Here is a 16,826-nt window from a genome sequence, read left to right as displayed (position 1 = left end):
TTAAGATCAGTGCAGGACGAGAAAAGCAAAAAAAGCATCACGCTACATACGGTACAAATCTCATCATTTAGGAGCGTAGCTACAGTGGGGTTAAAGGAAATGAAAAAGAGGATAACGTGGCAGTAATGACAGAGGGTTAAAAATTTTCCCATTTTCGTTAAGGAACATGGGCAAACTGCTAACACAACAAAGAGTGCTGTTCGGTTTCATTTTAAGCCTCCATTTTGTCGCCGAGTCCGAACAGCGTGCCGCAGTACGACATATTTTGGGGTACGCAGTACGACATCTTACATTGTATAGTACCTCACAAGCATTAGGATGGGATAGCCACCGATGATGTTCTCTTTTGCGAAATGATTTCAACATGTTGCTAGCAACATTGTAATATTTTTTGATTTTAAATGTATATGTCTATTAAATGCAGCGAACAATGTCAATGAGCTGTTTACAAAACTTGTTAGTTTAAATTTTTTAAGAAATGTCTTTTTATTTTGTGTTAGTTTTTTGTATAGACATATTAGGAATAATGAAAGACACTACACCCGCACAGAAGTCTATGTGGCTCTCTAATCCCTAGGAATTCAATAAAAACCTCTTCTCCAGTGTCCTCATTTAGCTTGGACCAATCCGTGTAAATAGAGGGATCGGAGAAGTTCGGGACGTCCCCAGCCCAAAGCTACCTCTCCGAGAAAACCAACTCCAAGACGCCATCTAAGAAAGATCCGTTCGGCATACAGTCCGTCAGGCATTGCCAATACCACGACATCGGCTACCGCAGAACAAACGAATGCCCGAAACCCAAAGAGCACTAGTCCCTAGCTCTCTGCCAGAAGACTATACTCAACGCAACGCCCTTCACGTACAAGGGCAAAGGTCTCAGATCAAGTATCGCATTCTGTGCTACTCTTGAAGCACTCCTCATCACCCCAATATCAGCACCTCCACAATACCCTATACCTTCTCCATCATACCGCGTAGAGTCACCCTCTATAGGGCCCAGTGACACACCATGCACCCATACATGGGGATCGGCCTAACAACAGCAATGCACATCCAGTAGACTGTCCCTGCTCTTAGTCTCCAACTCCTGCCTATAGATTATGCGATATGAGTAGAGTGCATTCAACCGCCGTTTAACTCTTTCCTCGTCGTTCATTCTCCAGTTTAATATCAGGTCACAAATCAAGCCCAGGTATTTAGCCTTCGGAGGGAGCGGTATCTCACTTCTTCCAGGACCAGTCAACTTATTACGTCATTCGTCCTCCTTCTGGAGAACAACATCAGCTCTGCCTTTCTGGGGGGTTTTACTAAACCCATTGGCTATCGCCCATTTAGGCAGCAAAGCCTTCCTTGTTGATGGATGTCCTTTTCCCCGCAAAAGGGAACTCGTGGATGGAGTTACCTTGCCCTCCCCGAGAGCCCCTAAATTCTGTTAAACAAGGAATAATATAGACAACACTGAAGGCTCTGGCGTCGAACTATGTGAAGTTGAGACTGGTTAGAAGATGCAAAGATCGTCTTTGAACCGTGGAAAGAGATGCCAGGCTCAGGGCTGCGGAGTCGGCGTTTTCAGTCCGCGATCGGAGTTTGGAGCACGCATGACCTGAATTTCACTTCAACACTGGCCTGAGGTCGGAAAAAACGACAGGTGACGTGTGGTTCTCTTGCTGTCAAGGAATACGCAATGGTAGCATTTCTTGACATTGAAAGAGCTTTCAATAATGTTAAACCGACGTCAATCATACATATAAGAGTTGTGTTTTCTAGTCATCAACAATATCGTAAGAAAGTTTATTAATAACTTACTTACTAAAAGATGCATTACGGCAGACCTGGGATCTGTTGATCTAAAAAACATGGGTCAACAAAGGAATAACTCAAGGAATTGTACTGTCTTCTCTACTTTGGAACATAGCCATAGGCAATATATTATTATCTCTGGAAGAAAAATGTGTAAAAGTGGTCACGTATGCTGATGACGTGGCTATAGCGGTTAGGTGAAAGTGTCCCAGCACTCTTAGAGACAAACTTCAGGTAGCTCTACGTGCGAACAGCGAAGTGGGCTACGGAATGTGATCTAGTCATAAATCCGTGTAAGACAGAAGTAGTATTTTCAGCAGAAGATACAAGTTACCTACAGTGGCACTTTTCTTGGAAAGAAAGAATGTTCCATTTACTGATAGCTCAAAATACCTACGTGTGTTGCTGGACAGCAAATTTAACTTCAAATCCAACATTTTGGAAAGGGCAAGAAAGGCAACTTTTGCCCTATATACCTGTAAGAGAGCTATTGACAAAAGTTGGGGGTTTAAACCGCGTGTCATGCACTGGGTATTACTGCAGTTGTTAAACCTATATTGTTATATGGTGTTGTGATCTGGAGGACAGCGCTTCAATGCCTGTGGACATCGTGGCTAGACAAAATGTTCCGACCGCTGCTGTGAGGCTAAGGGATTTGCTTTCCCTTTGGTCATGCGGCGCCTACGGCCACTGTGTTATTCTTGATACAATGCCTGATATCCCAGTGTGGATTCCACACTGCCTGAGCTGCTTATTCATAAAAAGTACTGTACTGCTATTTCTAATAGAACCCATTCTTAACGGATGGTTCCAAACTAGAAGACCAGGTGGTTTGCGCACATTGTTCAAATCGAGAAGTTTATCCGACCACTGCAGTGTGTGTCAACCGAAGATCTTTGCGATTAAAGAAGTGGTGGAATGACTAAGGACACACATCTTAAATGATAACAATGATGTCAACATACAAGTGTTTACAACCAAAAAAAGCGCTTTACACGCCAAATAAAAGTTTAATTACAACTAAGCAAATTAGCAACACTGTTAAAAACATTGAAATTTCACAAAATTTAATTGATGTTTAGCAACATTTTCCGCCCAATCGAAGTCAATACTAGGCTTTAGAGAACGTTTTTATAACCACCAGCCATTGAACTTACAGTCTCATCTGTTACTGCAAGTACATAGAAAAAATATCACAGTGTTCGCATAATCTGAATAGGTATAAAATTTTTATCTTTTCAATGTTTTCTCATCATGTTTTAATTGATCCAATTAAATATCAATCATTTTTTTGTAATTTGATCAATGCAAGATTTCAAAAAAATTCCAATAATTTATTTTAATTAAATATGAATTTTTAAATTGAATATGATTCACCTTTTTCAAAAACTGTGATTGATTTGACATTATTGTTAATGAAACAGTTTTTTAAATATTAATTGGATCGATTATTTTCTTGATTGAAACTAATTTTTATATTTTTGTGTGCAAGAATTCTAAACATGTTATTTATTTATTCGTCATATTTTCTCGAAACTGATTTTGCCCCATTTATTGGCTTTGATTTCTCTCACTCTCCCTATCGCAGACACAATCTCCCATTCTGATGGTCATCGTTCCCCAGAAACCCCACATTAGTACGCTGGTTTGTTTATGTACACTTTTCACCACGATCCTATTAGCAGTGGCCAACAAAACATATGGCAGAGATTTGCACAAAATTTTACTTTCGTTTTTCTTCATCGCGTTAATCACTGATTTATTTAAGTTCCTTTAATTATTTGCATTTTATATTTAAAATTTAAGGATGCATAACAGATTATATTCGTCCATTTCATTAAACTCACTGTTCTTTATGCATTGTCATCCTTACCGATTGAAATTTACACGAGAACTGAACAGAAGTTGTGTGGGAGAGAAAAGGGTTACCCTTTAGCGACAAATGATTATGCGTGGGCAGTGATAAATACGATTTAAGTGATAAATATACGCAGCTGTAGCGCCAAACAATTATACATTAGTTTGTCACTTTTTTATTAAAAACAATTATTAAACGACTCCGAAAATGCAATCCTTAAAATGCCCCTGCCCCTGCTTTAATTCACCTGGTTTAGGCTTATACAACTCTTACTGAAAGTCCTTCGGATAGAACAGTGCTGTAGATAATTTCTATTGTTTGCGAAGCAAGTGTCTAAAATCATTTTCATCCTTCCGTAAAACTACACTAATGGGAACTGTTATACGAACTACTTAAAGGCAAATTAAAAAAGGCAATTTTTTAATTTTTCCAACACTTTTGTGATCGTACAGGATTCACTGAATTAGTGAATCCTGGTGATCGTATTTCTCAATCAAAACTTTACGAGAATGTTTTAGCCATCTACATATCAAATAAAATACTATTTACCCTTTTGGCCCATTTGGACAATTAACGTCAACGACTAGCAACTATGTCTGTGTCGCCATCTGTGATTCACCAAACGGAATACTGTGAAAGCACACTATGCTTTTGTGAATTCATTGACTTAGCTCCACCTAGCTACAATGTGCGACAAACAGGTTAAGTGCAAAATACTTCAGATGGCACCACCGTTATAATGGACAATTAACACCACATGTACTCGTAGTGGTGTGGTGAATAGCCCAGGGGCTAGTAAGATTTTTGACAGCACAGCATATTTTGACGTTTCATTGAGCAAAGTCCTATGTCATTGTAAATTCATTTGCGTTTTGGTAACCAACTACATTGTGAGCAGACGTCACTTAATTTCAACGCCTTATCTGGCATAAAAAAGTAAAATTATTGTTTATTATCATTGGCAACGGTATTCTAAAAGGTAGTTATTTAACAATAATGTACAAAAGTACAGTTTTGTGTTTGTAGTTTATTGAAATGATAGCGCCGCCGTTTAGTGATTTTCCAATGTTTTGTTAACTTGGCATGAGTTTCGTTCATCATTTTCATGGAAACAATAGAAAAAAATAGAAGCAAATTTGCATTAATTTTTCGTGAAGTAATGGTTCGTGAAGAAGGTGCTAAAATTGGGAAATAATTAATACAGATGCCTTTAATATCACATTACTTGTCTTACTCGCCGTGCTTTCCTCATTTCCATAGCAAAACACATAGTATCTCCATATTGCAACGTTGGCATTTGCAATATATGTAACTGCTAGCAGTAATTGAAATATTCATTACGCAAATAATTATTATTATTCTGGATTTTTCCTGTATTATTACTCTTGATTTTTGACAAACGTCAAAATTTGTTAGTGCTAGAAAAAATAGTCTATTGGCACAGCAAATTTTTTTTCTCACCAGTGTAAAAAACAACCCCCTACGTCATCCTCACATCGCACCCAAGGCAGATTTAAAAAGGTGGTCTCACGCGAACAGCTGTTAACAGTTGGCCGGTTCAGATGTCAGGTTTTTGTTAGCATTCTTTTTTGGTGTCATCTTCTTTCTGGCATATTCTCTGCTCATGCTCTTTGGTTGGTGGACTTTAGTTTGTGTTCTGGGATTTCTCAATAATTTAATACGCATTTTCGCTGCGAGTGAAGACAGTACTACACTAAAACTAGTACTTAAAAACAATGTTGACGATAAAAAGGCGAACACATTCCGTGTAAGTGGTTCTGAGTTTTATGAGAAAAATAGTAGCGACTTGTCGCTGCGTCAATATAAATTTCACTTCAATTAATTGCAAATGTAATTTTTGCTCACGAAAAGGGCACCAATCAACTCTGCGTCGCAGCCGTTGTGTGTTGTGGTGTTACTTTTATTTGTGTTCTTTAAAGAATAGAGTCGGATTTCGGAATAATAACTGCAAAATCGGACGGAATCTATTACAAAGGTCTACCAATGACTCGCACAACAACGACAACAGCGTTAAAGCCGAGTTGATTTGTGCCGATTTCGTGAGCATTTAATTACATTGCCAATTAGTGGAAGCGAAATTTATACTGACGCAGCGATATGCCGCTGCTACTTTACTCATAGAACTCAGTACCACTTCTATGGATTGTGATCGCATTTTCTTCGTCACCATTTTTTTATAATGCGTTTTGGCAGTTGTTGTTATTGTAGCAATGTGTTGTGTTCTATCTTTCGTCTGCTTTATTCTGTTGTTGCGAGAATATGATTGTTGTACAAATGTTGTTGTACCACCTTTAATTGTTTCGCCATGATCCAGTTTATTCTTCATGTTTTTTTATTGACTGCAAGTTGATTCAACTATTTGCGCATATTTATAATTTTCTTGCCAAATACATCATAGCATGTGAAGGCTCTGTTAAGAATCTCACACACTACAAAGTCCAATGACAGAACTGCTGAAGGCGTAATGCTTTATCGTAAATGATGTTGATGCCGTTGTCAATTTTCTCGGGACTTGGATCTCTAGCGCAACAGTCAAGAGATATTTATGCGTTATTTTTCCTCGAAAAATAAATGATATAAATCGATAGCGCGATTATTATAACAAAATACTTTTGGGAAAGTGCGAAATCAGCGAGACCAAATCTTTATGTCTACAGTGAAGCAAAAATTTCAAGTGCATTAAATACTAAAATAGCAGTAAAAATTATTACTTCTAGTTAACGAAGACGAAGAAAAATTTCTCTGTATTTGTGCGTATGCGGTGTATTGAGTGTATGTTTGTATGTGAAAAAGAAATAATTGTCTAGAGAATCGAAATCTTACAATAGAAATTAATTTCTTTTTGTGCCAAAAATGTGATTATATTACGCAAAAGTAAGAAAATAAAACCGCTACAAAAGAGTGCACAATTATTTAACATAAAGCCCTGAAAGTCTAATGAAAAATTGTGGAAAATTAATATGGAATGTTGCGAGTGTATGTGTGTGTGTGTCTGTTCAACGAAAGAAATTGGGAAAAATCATAGCAACAATAAAAAAAGAAAAGAATGAGTAGAATGCAAATACACACTTGGTGTTGTGTGCCCCAGCCTTTTCCATTTTCTGCTCCCCACCACAAGCTAGCCAAGAACCTTCTTTAGACAATATACAACGGGAACTATATAGGCCAACATAAATAAAGAAAATATCGTTTTTTTATCGATGACGATGAACTTCGGTTGCTTTCTGTTGGTGTGTAATGTAATGTGTCAGTTAGTTGTGTGCTTACAAAATCTCTTAAACAAATAATTATCTTTAGCTCAAAGGCAATAAAATAACTACGTCCTTCTTAAATTGAAATTTTACACAAGTTTTACAAATTATCCAGCTTGCGCAATCATGGGATCTACGTAATTAAAAACCTATCTGCTTTGCGATTTCATAAGATCCTTTTTGTGCGTACATTTTATCGGAGCTTATCTTAAATAGTATTTCCTCTGTTCGGTTTCTTTTGTTGTCGATACGCTTTTGAGAGAGGGGCGGTTGTTAATTTTATGTCAACTGCATGTGCATGTGTTCGATGCAGGGATTGACAACCAAAACATAAATCAATAAATTTTCCGAGATTTTAAAAAGAAAATGTTGAAGGGTTTCACTAAGGCTTAATTTATTGCAATTAAAAAATAAACAAAAATATAAATTGCAACGCTGGTTCCTATTGGAGTAAGTCAAATATTATAGGGTGACCATGTGTTTATTTTTGTCAGCAACGGATTTAGTATGTTATATCGCTGATATAAAAGATTTTTGCCATATTTCGGTTTACCGTCTAACAACACTGATATTAACATAATGTAATACAGACCAAAGATAAAACAGCATTCAATAAATAAATACTTGTTTTCCGAAGTTAACAATTGCGAAATAAATTCAATTCTCGACATTTTCTCACTTTGCAATTAGAATTCGTCTGAAGTGGACGCTTCGGGATTCGGTACTTAGTCATCTTTATACTCAGTGCAGTTATAATTGTACATTGTTTTTAATTCTGTAATTTTATTACATGTGTTTTAGTTTACAGTTGGTGGTGACACCAACTTCGGAAGTACAAGCTGGCATATAGATCGTACTCTGCCATTTCTCCATTAAAGTAAAAAAAAAAAAAAAAAATAACGGATTTTCTTTAGAACTTTTATTCACTAATTAATTTCAAGACACTCCTCATTTCACTTACATTTGTTAACCAAATTAAGGTTGGTAATATGAAATCCTCATGGCAGGCGACTATGTACCGTAATCGCTGCATTTTCGTGGCATTTTCGTTCGAGTTCTGGCTTGACGTCATAACGGGAAATCAGTCGTTATCCACATCTGCCGTTGCAGCTTACCCGTATGGAGTATTCTACTATCCGCAACCTGTGGACGTGTCCGGTAGCCCTCAGCTACACTTCGGCTTCTTTGTCGACGGATTATACAACCCTCTTGACTTTTCCCGTGCGGTAATAATATGCACGGTTACAATGTGCATCATAAGGCTAACACTCGGAATGGAGGCAGGGGACTGGCTTTCGTGATACACCATTCGCATACGCCTGGCGCTGGCGATTCCACATGAAATGTATGGGGAAAGTAATCAGGTTCGACTCTGCCGAAATAGAGCTTTACAACGTGTATGTACTTCCGGTTAGTAGTCACCAAGATTATAACATCAGAAGCCTGTTGTCTCGCCATAATCGCTTATACTAGGCAACTTTGATGTGCACCATGCTTTATGCCATTATTGCCAAGGTAACGACCATAGGAGCAAGGGTTTGGCAGAGCAGATTGACAGCTTCACTTGAACTATGGTTAAATGCAGCAACTCGCCAAATATCTCTATTGTATCACCTTTTCTGGTAAATGACGTGTCATCACTTCATCGGAATCGGACCGCCTTTCCACAATTTACACCCTTGACCAATCATTCGATTTCATAATGTCACCGGACGTATATTAATCAAAAGAAATCCGATTAGGATGGCTTCAGAGAATATACCAATTGTCGCTTCTGGGTGCTTCAACCTCCTTAATATGTATGTATTGCTGAAAAGAAATTTGGAGACATCATTAACACAGCAGCCGGTCGAATACCAGGCAGCCAGCAGTCAACACAGACAAACATTTTGGGATTCGCTGCGCCGATCCTACTGACCACAAAACCAGGGAACCGAAATTGGAAATCAATAGGGTGGTTAACGAACATAAGGGGAATTTATGGATAAGGCACTCGAAGCAATATGATTTAGGCGCCGCACTGGCGTCCAGTGTTCTACTCTTAAATTCCTTTTGTACGCCTGCAAGAGGGATGATAGAACCTCAATCACTTTTGTCGACGTAATAGCGACTGATACGAGGAGATGTGCACGGTTATTTAAATGCCTATATATTGAACAACACAAAAGTGACTGGTTAAGGAGGAGAGGCATTCGTCCAGAGAATTATATTTAGAGGTTCCGGGCTACATGACAAAACCTCTAGATCATGCATTGATTTAGGCGTTTCTAGAATGCAATTACCCAGACATGGTAGTAGAAGCGGTGAATATCTACCTAGTGAATGCATTTCTGGGGGATCGAACGCCATCAATGGCATTTGAAGAAGCAGATGCAACTGCCTCAACTCCCCAAGAGCTAGTTGTTGTTGTTGCAGCAGTGTGTTGTACACCGAGGCGGCAGCCCTTGCCGATGAAGGATTCCATCGGGTCAATCCGGTACGTACAACCGGCTGCCATGGCTTTGTCTAAAGAGCTACTATCCATAATTTGCCACGCACGCCACCTGTGTGGCGCCAATCCTACTCGACTTGGGATTAGATCCCTCTGGACGCACCCCAACTTAGTCGCAAATTTCCTACATCTGAATTCATAACAGAACTCTGTTGGGTTCAAAAGGATGATACACTACAAACAGCTATAACAAAGCTCAAGAAAAGATGATGGTCTGTGCAGACATTGAAAATTTGTAACGTAAATTTCGAGAGTCAGATTTCAGATTTTCATTCACACATCTCTACAGGAAGCGGTTATTGAAAAGACAGCCTCGGAACACGAAGGCCAAAAAATCCCAAATGCGTAAGATCGAATTCGCACCATTGGTTAAGTTGGATTTGATTATACCATATGCTATCGTTAAGACGGTTTCAAAATGTTTTATTCTACAAATCTCAGAACTTCCAATCATTGTTATTCTCAATTAGTGTATTGAACTTCAATTGCATTCACGTCCAAAATCTCACCCCATATCCCTATTCGCAACGACACATTCTAAGAACCCCAATGCTTGCCACTATTAACCAACAAAAATTTTTGCACATACTTTAGCGGCTGTTATGTGTGTTATCGATCATGTTAAAAAATTTGAATTAAATTTCATAGACTACCCGTTCAACAATGTCCGTCCGACCTTTCGTCCACTCGAGCAAATAACAGCAACAATGGCTCGACAACAATTCATACAACTCGCTCGCTCTCATCTATTATTTGTGATTATGTTTTTTTCATACATATTGCGTTTAGTTGGTCTTGCTTGTTTCTTAAGTTTCATTTGCATTCCTGTTTGTTCCATCTTCTTTACAAAGTCCGATCCCTATTTAGCTACTCCCCGTTTTGTTTGGATTTTGCTTTGGTTTCTTTCTGGGTCGCTGTGCGCTTTTTGTTTTCTTGTTTAGGAGGATTCTTTTCTTGCGCCTCTATTGTTATGAAATGTTGTGTTGTTCTGATGTGTTGGTTGGGCGATACTGCTGTTTCTGATCATCATGGTATACTGAAAGATGGGAGAGAAGAGTTGAAAATCAAAAACCTAGAACAGTTGAGCGAGAGAGATTGCTAGTAGTTCTCGAGAGATCGAAATACTTTCGTTGTGAGCTGTTTGCACACATTCATGTGCGTACGTATTTTATCTACGACGGGGGGGAGGAAAATTGCGCTTTTTAGATCAATTCCAACAGCAAACAGGGCTGGCTGGCTACACACACAGCCCGCCAGCCCAGTCAGTCTACAACAGCCATAGCCGCAAAGCATAGCACGTACGTTATCGCCGCGTTCCATTGCAAAAGAGGGCAGGCTGTTGCGCGCGCCGCCACCATTCGTTTAGTTAACAATTTCGTTTTGTATAAATTTTTTGTTTTCGTTGGAAGAATTTTGGGCTTTCGCTTTGTTTTATGTTTATCGTCGGTTAGAACAAGAATGCGTTGATAGCCTTGATCGCAAGGAGTAGACATTTAATGGAAATTGAATTTTCAAGCGTAAGAAAAATTGCAAAAATAACAAATTATTGGATTTCTTCTAGGGTTTGCTAGACCTATTTCAAAGATTAAACGAAATTTGGTCTTTTAACTACCTTTTGAAGTTGAATAGAGTGTTTTTCGCTAGCCAATTAAAATTCATAATTATAAAATCCCTGTTTTTCATTGTACTCGTCACTTAAATGTAAAAAAGTGCAGTGTAAGGGGTTGTATTAAAAATGAAAATACACCAACATTGGGGAGATCAATACCAAAAACGGATTAAAAAGTGCAAAGAATTGATAGAAATAATTTAAAAAGAGAAAAATTTAATGTATGAGAGAGAGAGAGTGAGAGAGTGATTTGTCGAAATGTTATCTATTAACGAGCTACAAGCACAGTGAAAATAAATGGGAAAGCAAAACAATCGAATGTTCTTAGGGTTGCCTTGTTTGGTTTTTGTTCAAATTTAACAGAAAGTGCCGATGAAAATTTTAAACCCCATTTACACTGTTCGTTGAATTCGGAATTATGGTTATGTTGTTGTTGTTGTTGTAGCAGTGTGTTGTACACTGAGGCGGCAGCCCTTGCCGATGAAGGACTTCATCGGGTCAATCCGGTACGTACAACCGGCTGCCATGGGATTGATGGTTATGTAACGTACTTCTAGTAAAGGCATATTTTGAAAATGTAGTTAATGTAGTTAAATGTAGAAATGTACTTATAGTTAAATTACCCATCCAAGATCGCTTCCAAGTATTTGACCTTGTCGGATATCGTGGAAACGAACTCTTAAAATTGGCCCATCTTCGACTTTCATTTACACTCCCAGCCGTAGGCCAGTTGCATGCCTTCTCCAAGACACTATCGGCATATATGCATGTCAGATTAGCACTCCTATCCCTTAGAAGTGTAAACGAAGGCCACAGCGGCCCAGAGGTTAGCATGTCCGCCTATTATGGTGAACTTGTGGATTCGAATCCTGCTGAGAATGACAGAAAAATTTCCAGCTGTGGTTATTCCCTCCTAATGTTTACATAACATAGCAGTCAGATAAAAACTTCTCCCTCAAAGAGGTGCCTTGCAGCACGCCGTTTGGACTCTGCTATAAGAAAGTTGTCACTTATCATTGAGAGATGTTTGCCCCTTTTTTCTTAATGGAATGTTTGTGGGCAAATTTCATCGGTGTTTATCATAGTGCACTGGAAACATTTGTGAGGTACTTTGCCATGTTAAAATACTTCCCAAACAGGCTTCTCACTGCAGCACGCCGTTCGGACTCGGCTATAAAAAGGAGGCCCCTTATCATTGAACTTAAAATTTAAATTGGACAGAACTAATGTGATATGTGAGAAGTTTGCCCCAGTTCCTTAGTGGAATGTTCATGGTCAAATTTGCATTTGCAGACGGGCTCAAAACCCTCAGCCAGGGTCCTTAGTGTGTGTTGTAGCAGTCTGTTGTTTGCTGAGACGGCAGCCCTTGCCAATGGAGAACTCCATCGGGTCAATCCGGTACGTACAACCGGCATGGGATTGGGGTCCTTAGTAGACTATTTATGGTGTTCGCCCATAGGAGGGACAATAAAATGCCCCTTGTAAATAGGTCCAAATAACAACTACACCCGTAACGAAAATCGTGAAATCGGCAATAAAATATGAAATTAATATCGTAAAATTTCTACCCTTGGCAACCCTGAATGTTGAAATCACACGCTCTTTATAGTTCTTTGGTTCTCTCGGCTACTAGCAATGAACGAATCGGACCAAAAAGGAAAATATATGAAAATAAACAAATAAAAAAAGAAATAATATTTAAAATCTACACTCGCAAACAGACAGAGGAAGAAATTGTCAAAATTATAAAGGCTACGTGAATAAAAATATATATGTATGTATGTATATGTGAATGAGTGTGTGTTAGTGAGTGAGCGAAATCTTAATGTTGCAGAAGAGATCTGCCATAAATTTCATAATCAAAATTTATCTAAAATTATTCTCCTCTATCCTCGTTTAAAACCTTCACAGTGTAAGAAGACAAATAATAACTTCAAAGCCTGCCCATAGCAAAAGCAATACAAAAAACAAAAAGAAATTGAAAGTAAAATTTTAATAAGAAAAGGCTCAATAATACCCTATTACGTTAACATAGAATTTGATTTGCGAAAATCAAAAACAAGAAATCTTTCATACACACCAAGTGTTGTTACATGACGTAGTGCCTGTTAGCCTGCCTGCCACCCACCACGGTCATAAAAGTGATTGTATTAAATTGTCTAAGACACCAGCGTCGCTGTCAACAGCTGGCAGAAGACAGCCCTGCAAGAACTACCAAACGATCGACTAACCAATTAACAACAACAACAGCAGCAGCAATACACAATAAAAGCGACTAAAAATAAGAACAACTACGTCAGCCAGCCGTCATTATCATCAAAATTTTCGTCATAGACATTCATCATCATCATCACCATCGCTTTGTTAGAACAGATCCAAGATGACATCTTTAGACATACGCAATAATTCGGCCGTTAACAAACGTGCCGAACAACTAAAACGTTGGGAAGAATCGGATACAAATCAACAACCCCCAGTGCCACGGCCCGAACGTGGCAGCCGCATAAAGTTCTCTTCGGGATGTATATTCTTGGCCGCCTGCTTGGCCGGCGATAAAGATGAAGTATTGAAATTGCTTGAACAGGGTGCTGATATAAATACCGCCAATGTTGATGGTTTGACTGCTCTCCATCAGGTAAGTTCAAAAATTGCAACAGCATTTTGCTTTTATTGTTTAAATCTTTTTTTAAGATACTCAAGGGATTGATTTTTGTTTTTTTTCCAACTTTGTGTTTTATAAATTACTCTAGCATGTCATGAATAATCAAGCTCGAGGTTTGTCTATAAATTATTTAAATTTATTAGAGTGTATTTGACCATAAGGAAATCGTCCATGTCCATGTAGGGACAAGGGCAATTTTCTTGTCAAAATTAGTTCAGTATACTGCAGAAGCTACTGTAAAGAAAATTGTATCGATTGATATTTGTGAGGAAATTTAAGCATTGCAAAACTCTGCTCCAACTTTCCTATAAAAGTGAGCTAAAAGCGTAAACACAGCTTTTTAGTGGAAGGTTTATGGGAATAGCTTTTTTTTTATTAAATAATGGGTTTGTTCGTCCTCAATGCACACAGGGTCCCTAAAGTTCATTGAGTTTGTAGCGTGGGTCACCTGGTGACTCGTACGTCAATCATTTAGTCACTTGTACGTTAGCGGATGTTCTATTTTGTGCAGCCACTTTAGACCAAGGAACACTTATAATGTTCCGCTAAAATATCCACTGTGTTATGCAATCGTCCCCTTGAAAGGCTTAAAATTGTCTCCTGGAGACTTTGCAGTTCGTTCAATACTGTCTTGTTGTGTGTGCAGTTCCTATGTAGAAATAGACGAGTGGCAAGATACATATACAGTTGTGCTCCATCGTCCCTTTTTGCACTACTACCTTGCAAAGCATGCAGTTGTCATATTAACGTGTCCGTATCCATCTCAGTCCCGCCTACATCAACATTATTTTCCTTGTACACGACGCCGCCGAAATTTCACATAATAAAGATATTGGCAATTGGGCTTTTGCGGCATCCGTCGCTGCTTCAATTTGTGCTAGGTCGTTGCCTGTTGCGTTCCCATACAGTCTGATACTTATATCGTCAAGCTCTTGTAAGTGAGCAAGCTTGTTCCGGTCCAATTGACCGATCGCCGCAGGAATAAGTAGGTCATTGGTTATTTAAGGTGCCAATAACTCGCCTTTTCATATCGAGCATCATAGGCAGCCAGTATTTGTGCTAGAATCGGTGCGGCCCGGTCTCATACAGAGACTCTTCACTCGATACCGCTGATTGTCCGCGGCTGCCGTTGCAGCTACTCTGTATGTAGCATTCCACTCCCCGCAACCGCTTCTTGTGACAGCAATGAACATCACACAGATCGGACCTTAATGTTCCAGCCTGTGTGGTTGTTGTTGCTGCTGTAGCAGTGTGTTGTGTTCTATCTTTCGTCTGCCTGATTCTTATCTAGGAATTCTGCGACTAAGATGGGGTGCGTCTAGAGGGAACATTCTATCCGACGAGTGAGTCTGGTTGGGCAGTTGTTGTTGTTGTAGCAGTGTTTTGTACACTGAGACTGCAGCTCTTGGCGATGAAGGACTTCATCAGGTCAATCCGGTACGTACAACCGGCTGCCATGGGATTGGGCTGCACAGTTTAACAGGTGACGAGTGGTCCCAGGTCACAATACTGCACGTTGGCATCACTTCTTGCTCTCAAGGAATTGAGGCGGCTGCATCGTAATTGAGCCAGAACTATACTGGCTTGCCGCGATTGGAGGAGGTCGTTCTCCAAGGACCACACTCACCCCATAGCTATTCACCGCATCTGCTACCGTGTCTGCGTGAATGTTGTTTTGACCCACTTGATATGCAGTTTGATATAGAGGTTCTCTCATGTAGCGCTGGACATCACGCTCTAGATCATGTAAATCTACCTTAAGGCTTCTGGCCGGTGGACACCTATCCACAAGTTGATAATTTGGATTAACACTGCGATAGCAGCGCAGAAAGTGTTGCTTAGACAGCATGTAGTTATGTTTTTACACGGGTAGGTTCTTTGTCTCCTGATGGAGGTGGTCCACGTGAAAACTGAGGAGACAGCCCGTCGCAGTTTGAAGGCGGCATTCTGAGAGATCTGAATATTATTCCAATGCGTGTCAGAGAGCTTACGAGACCACACTGGCGCTGCATAGCTTACCACAGACTACAATTGCTTTGTACGTGGTAAACAAGGTTTCTTTGTTGTTGTTAAAGCCACATTTTCATGTGGAGTTGGCGATCCTCGTCAAGCTCCTGTAGGTGTGTAAGCTCGCTCCGATTCAAAGGACCGATCGCCGCGTAAACAGGGTGGTCATTAGTTATTTAAAGGCGCCAATAACTCGCCTTGTCAAACCGAGCAAGAGCCGGTGTCGCCCCGTCTCTCACTGAGACTCTCCTCTTGATACCGCTGATTATCCGCGACTGCCGTTGCAGCTACTCCGTATGAAACAGGGTGGTCATTAGTTATTTAAAGGCGCCAATAACTCGTCTTGTCAAACCGAGCAAGAGCCGGTGTCGCCCCGTCTCTCACTGAGACTCTCCTCTTCATACCGCTGATTATCCGCGACTGCCGTTGCAGCTACTCCGTATGAAGCATTCTACTAATCGCAACCCGTGGACGTGCCTGGTAGCACGCAGCTAAGCTTCTTCTGACAGCACCACATAGAATTAAGCTCATATATGGTGCTCACCATCCTGTGTGGGCTTCACAGCTATCTCGTGACTTTAGGACATTGTTTCTACTTTTGACTTGTTAGATGAATTTGCATTTGGCATTTACATATGTCTTCGCGATTTTTAAAAATGCGCGGGCTATTCATGTCAAAAGAGACGTTCGGGTCAGATTAACCTGAGTTAGATGGGCGCTGAAGACTATGACATGGGATGATATAAGGTTGAGACTTGTTGCAAGGCGTTTTCGAACTATTTACGTATACGTATTTGCAGTTCATTATCGGACCGGAGGAAGTGCTTAGCTTCGGGTTGGATAGGTCATGGGTCTTTATTGAGACGATTCGAGGCAAGAGCGACAGTCTGGTAAGACTTCGACAATATACGGGGATAATCAGGTGCTGCTGGAAGCTTAGGCATTGGGCCATATTGGGATGAGATTATTTAAAGGGTATAGAGAGCATCTCCCTCCGTATCATAATGTTCGCTTTGGACCCTCTCCCGTAGAGGCAAAGTTGGGCTTGAGGTACCCTTGCCTATTTTGAACATTCGGTAAACATACGAGGGTTGCGTTTTATATTTCGGGGTTGGACAATCCTTGTG

At 39.8% G+C, this 16,826-nt stretch overlaps 1 protein-coding gene across 21 annotated transcripts in view; it reads left to right on the top strand.

Annotated features, from left to right (window-relative positions):
• Nucleotides 1-6,183: 6,183 nt before the first annotated feature.
• LOC106090695 (protein phosphatase 1 regulatory subunit 12B) overlaps nucleotides 6,184-16,826 on the top strand; it is a 225,032-nt gene continuing 214,389 nt past the window's right edge. For 15 of the 21 annotated variants that reach the window (XM_059363347.1, XM_059363315.1, XM_059363278.1 and 12 more), the window contains exons 1-2: nucleotides 6,184-6,553; nucleotides 12,942-13,665. In XM_059363347.1, coding sequence (XP_059219330.1) covers nucleotides 13,411-13,665 — 255 coding nt within the window. In that variant the 5' untranslated portion in view covers nucleotides 6,184-6,553; nucleotides 12,942-13,410. Of the gene's footprint in view, nucleotides 6,554-10,603; nucleotides 10,939-12,941; nucleotides 13,666-16,826 lie in introns of those variants that run through there. The other 6 variants (XM_059362793.1, XM_059362737.1, XM_059362706.1 and 3 more) reach the window with 6 other exon arrangements.

The sequence above is a fragment of the Stomoxys calcitrans genome, chromosome 1, assembly GCF_963082655.1.
Source record: "Stomoxys calcitrans chromosome 1, idStoCalc2.1, whole genome shotgun sequence".
Lineage (NCBI taxonomy): Eukaryota > Metazoa > Arthropoda > Insecta > Diptera > Muscidae > Stomoxys > Stomoxys calcitrans.
The sequence above is the reverse complement of the archived record's forward strand: the minus strand, read 5'-3'. Positions and strand labels throughout refer to the sequence as shown.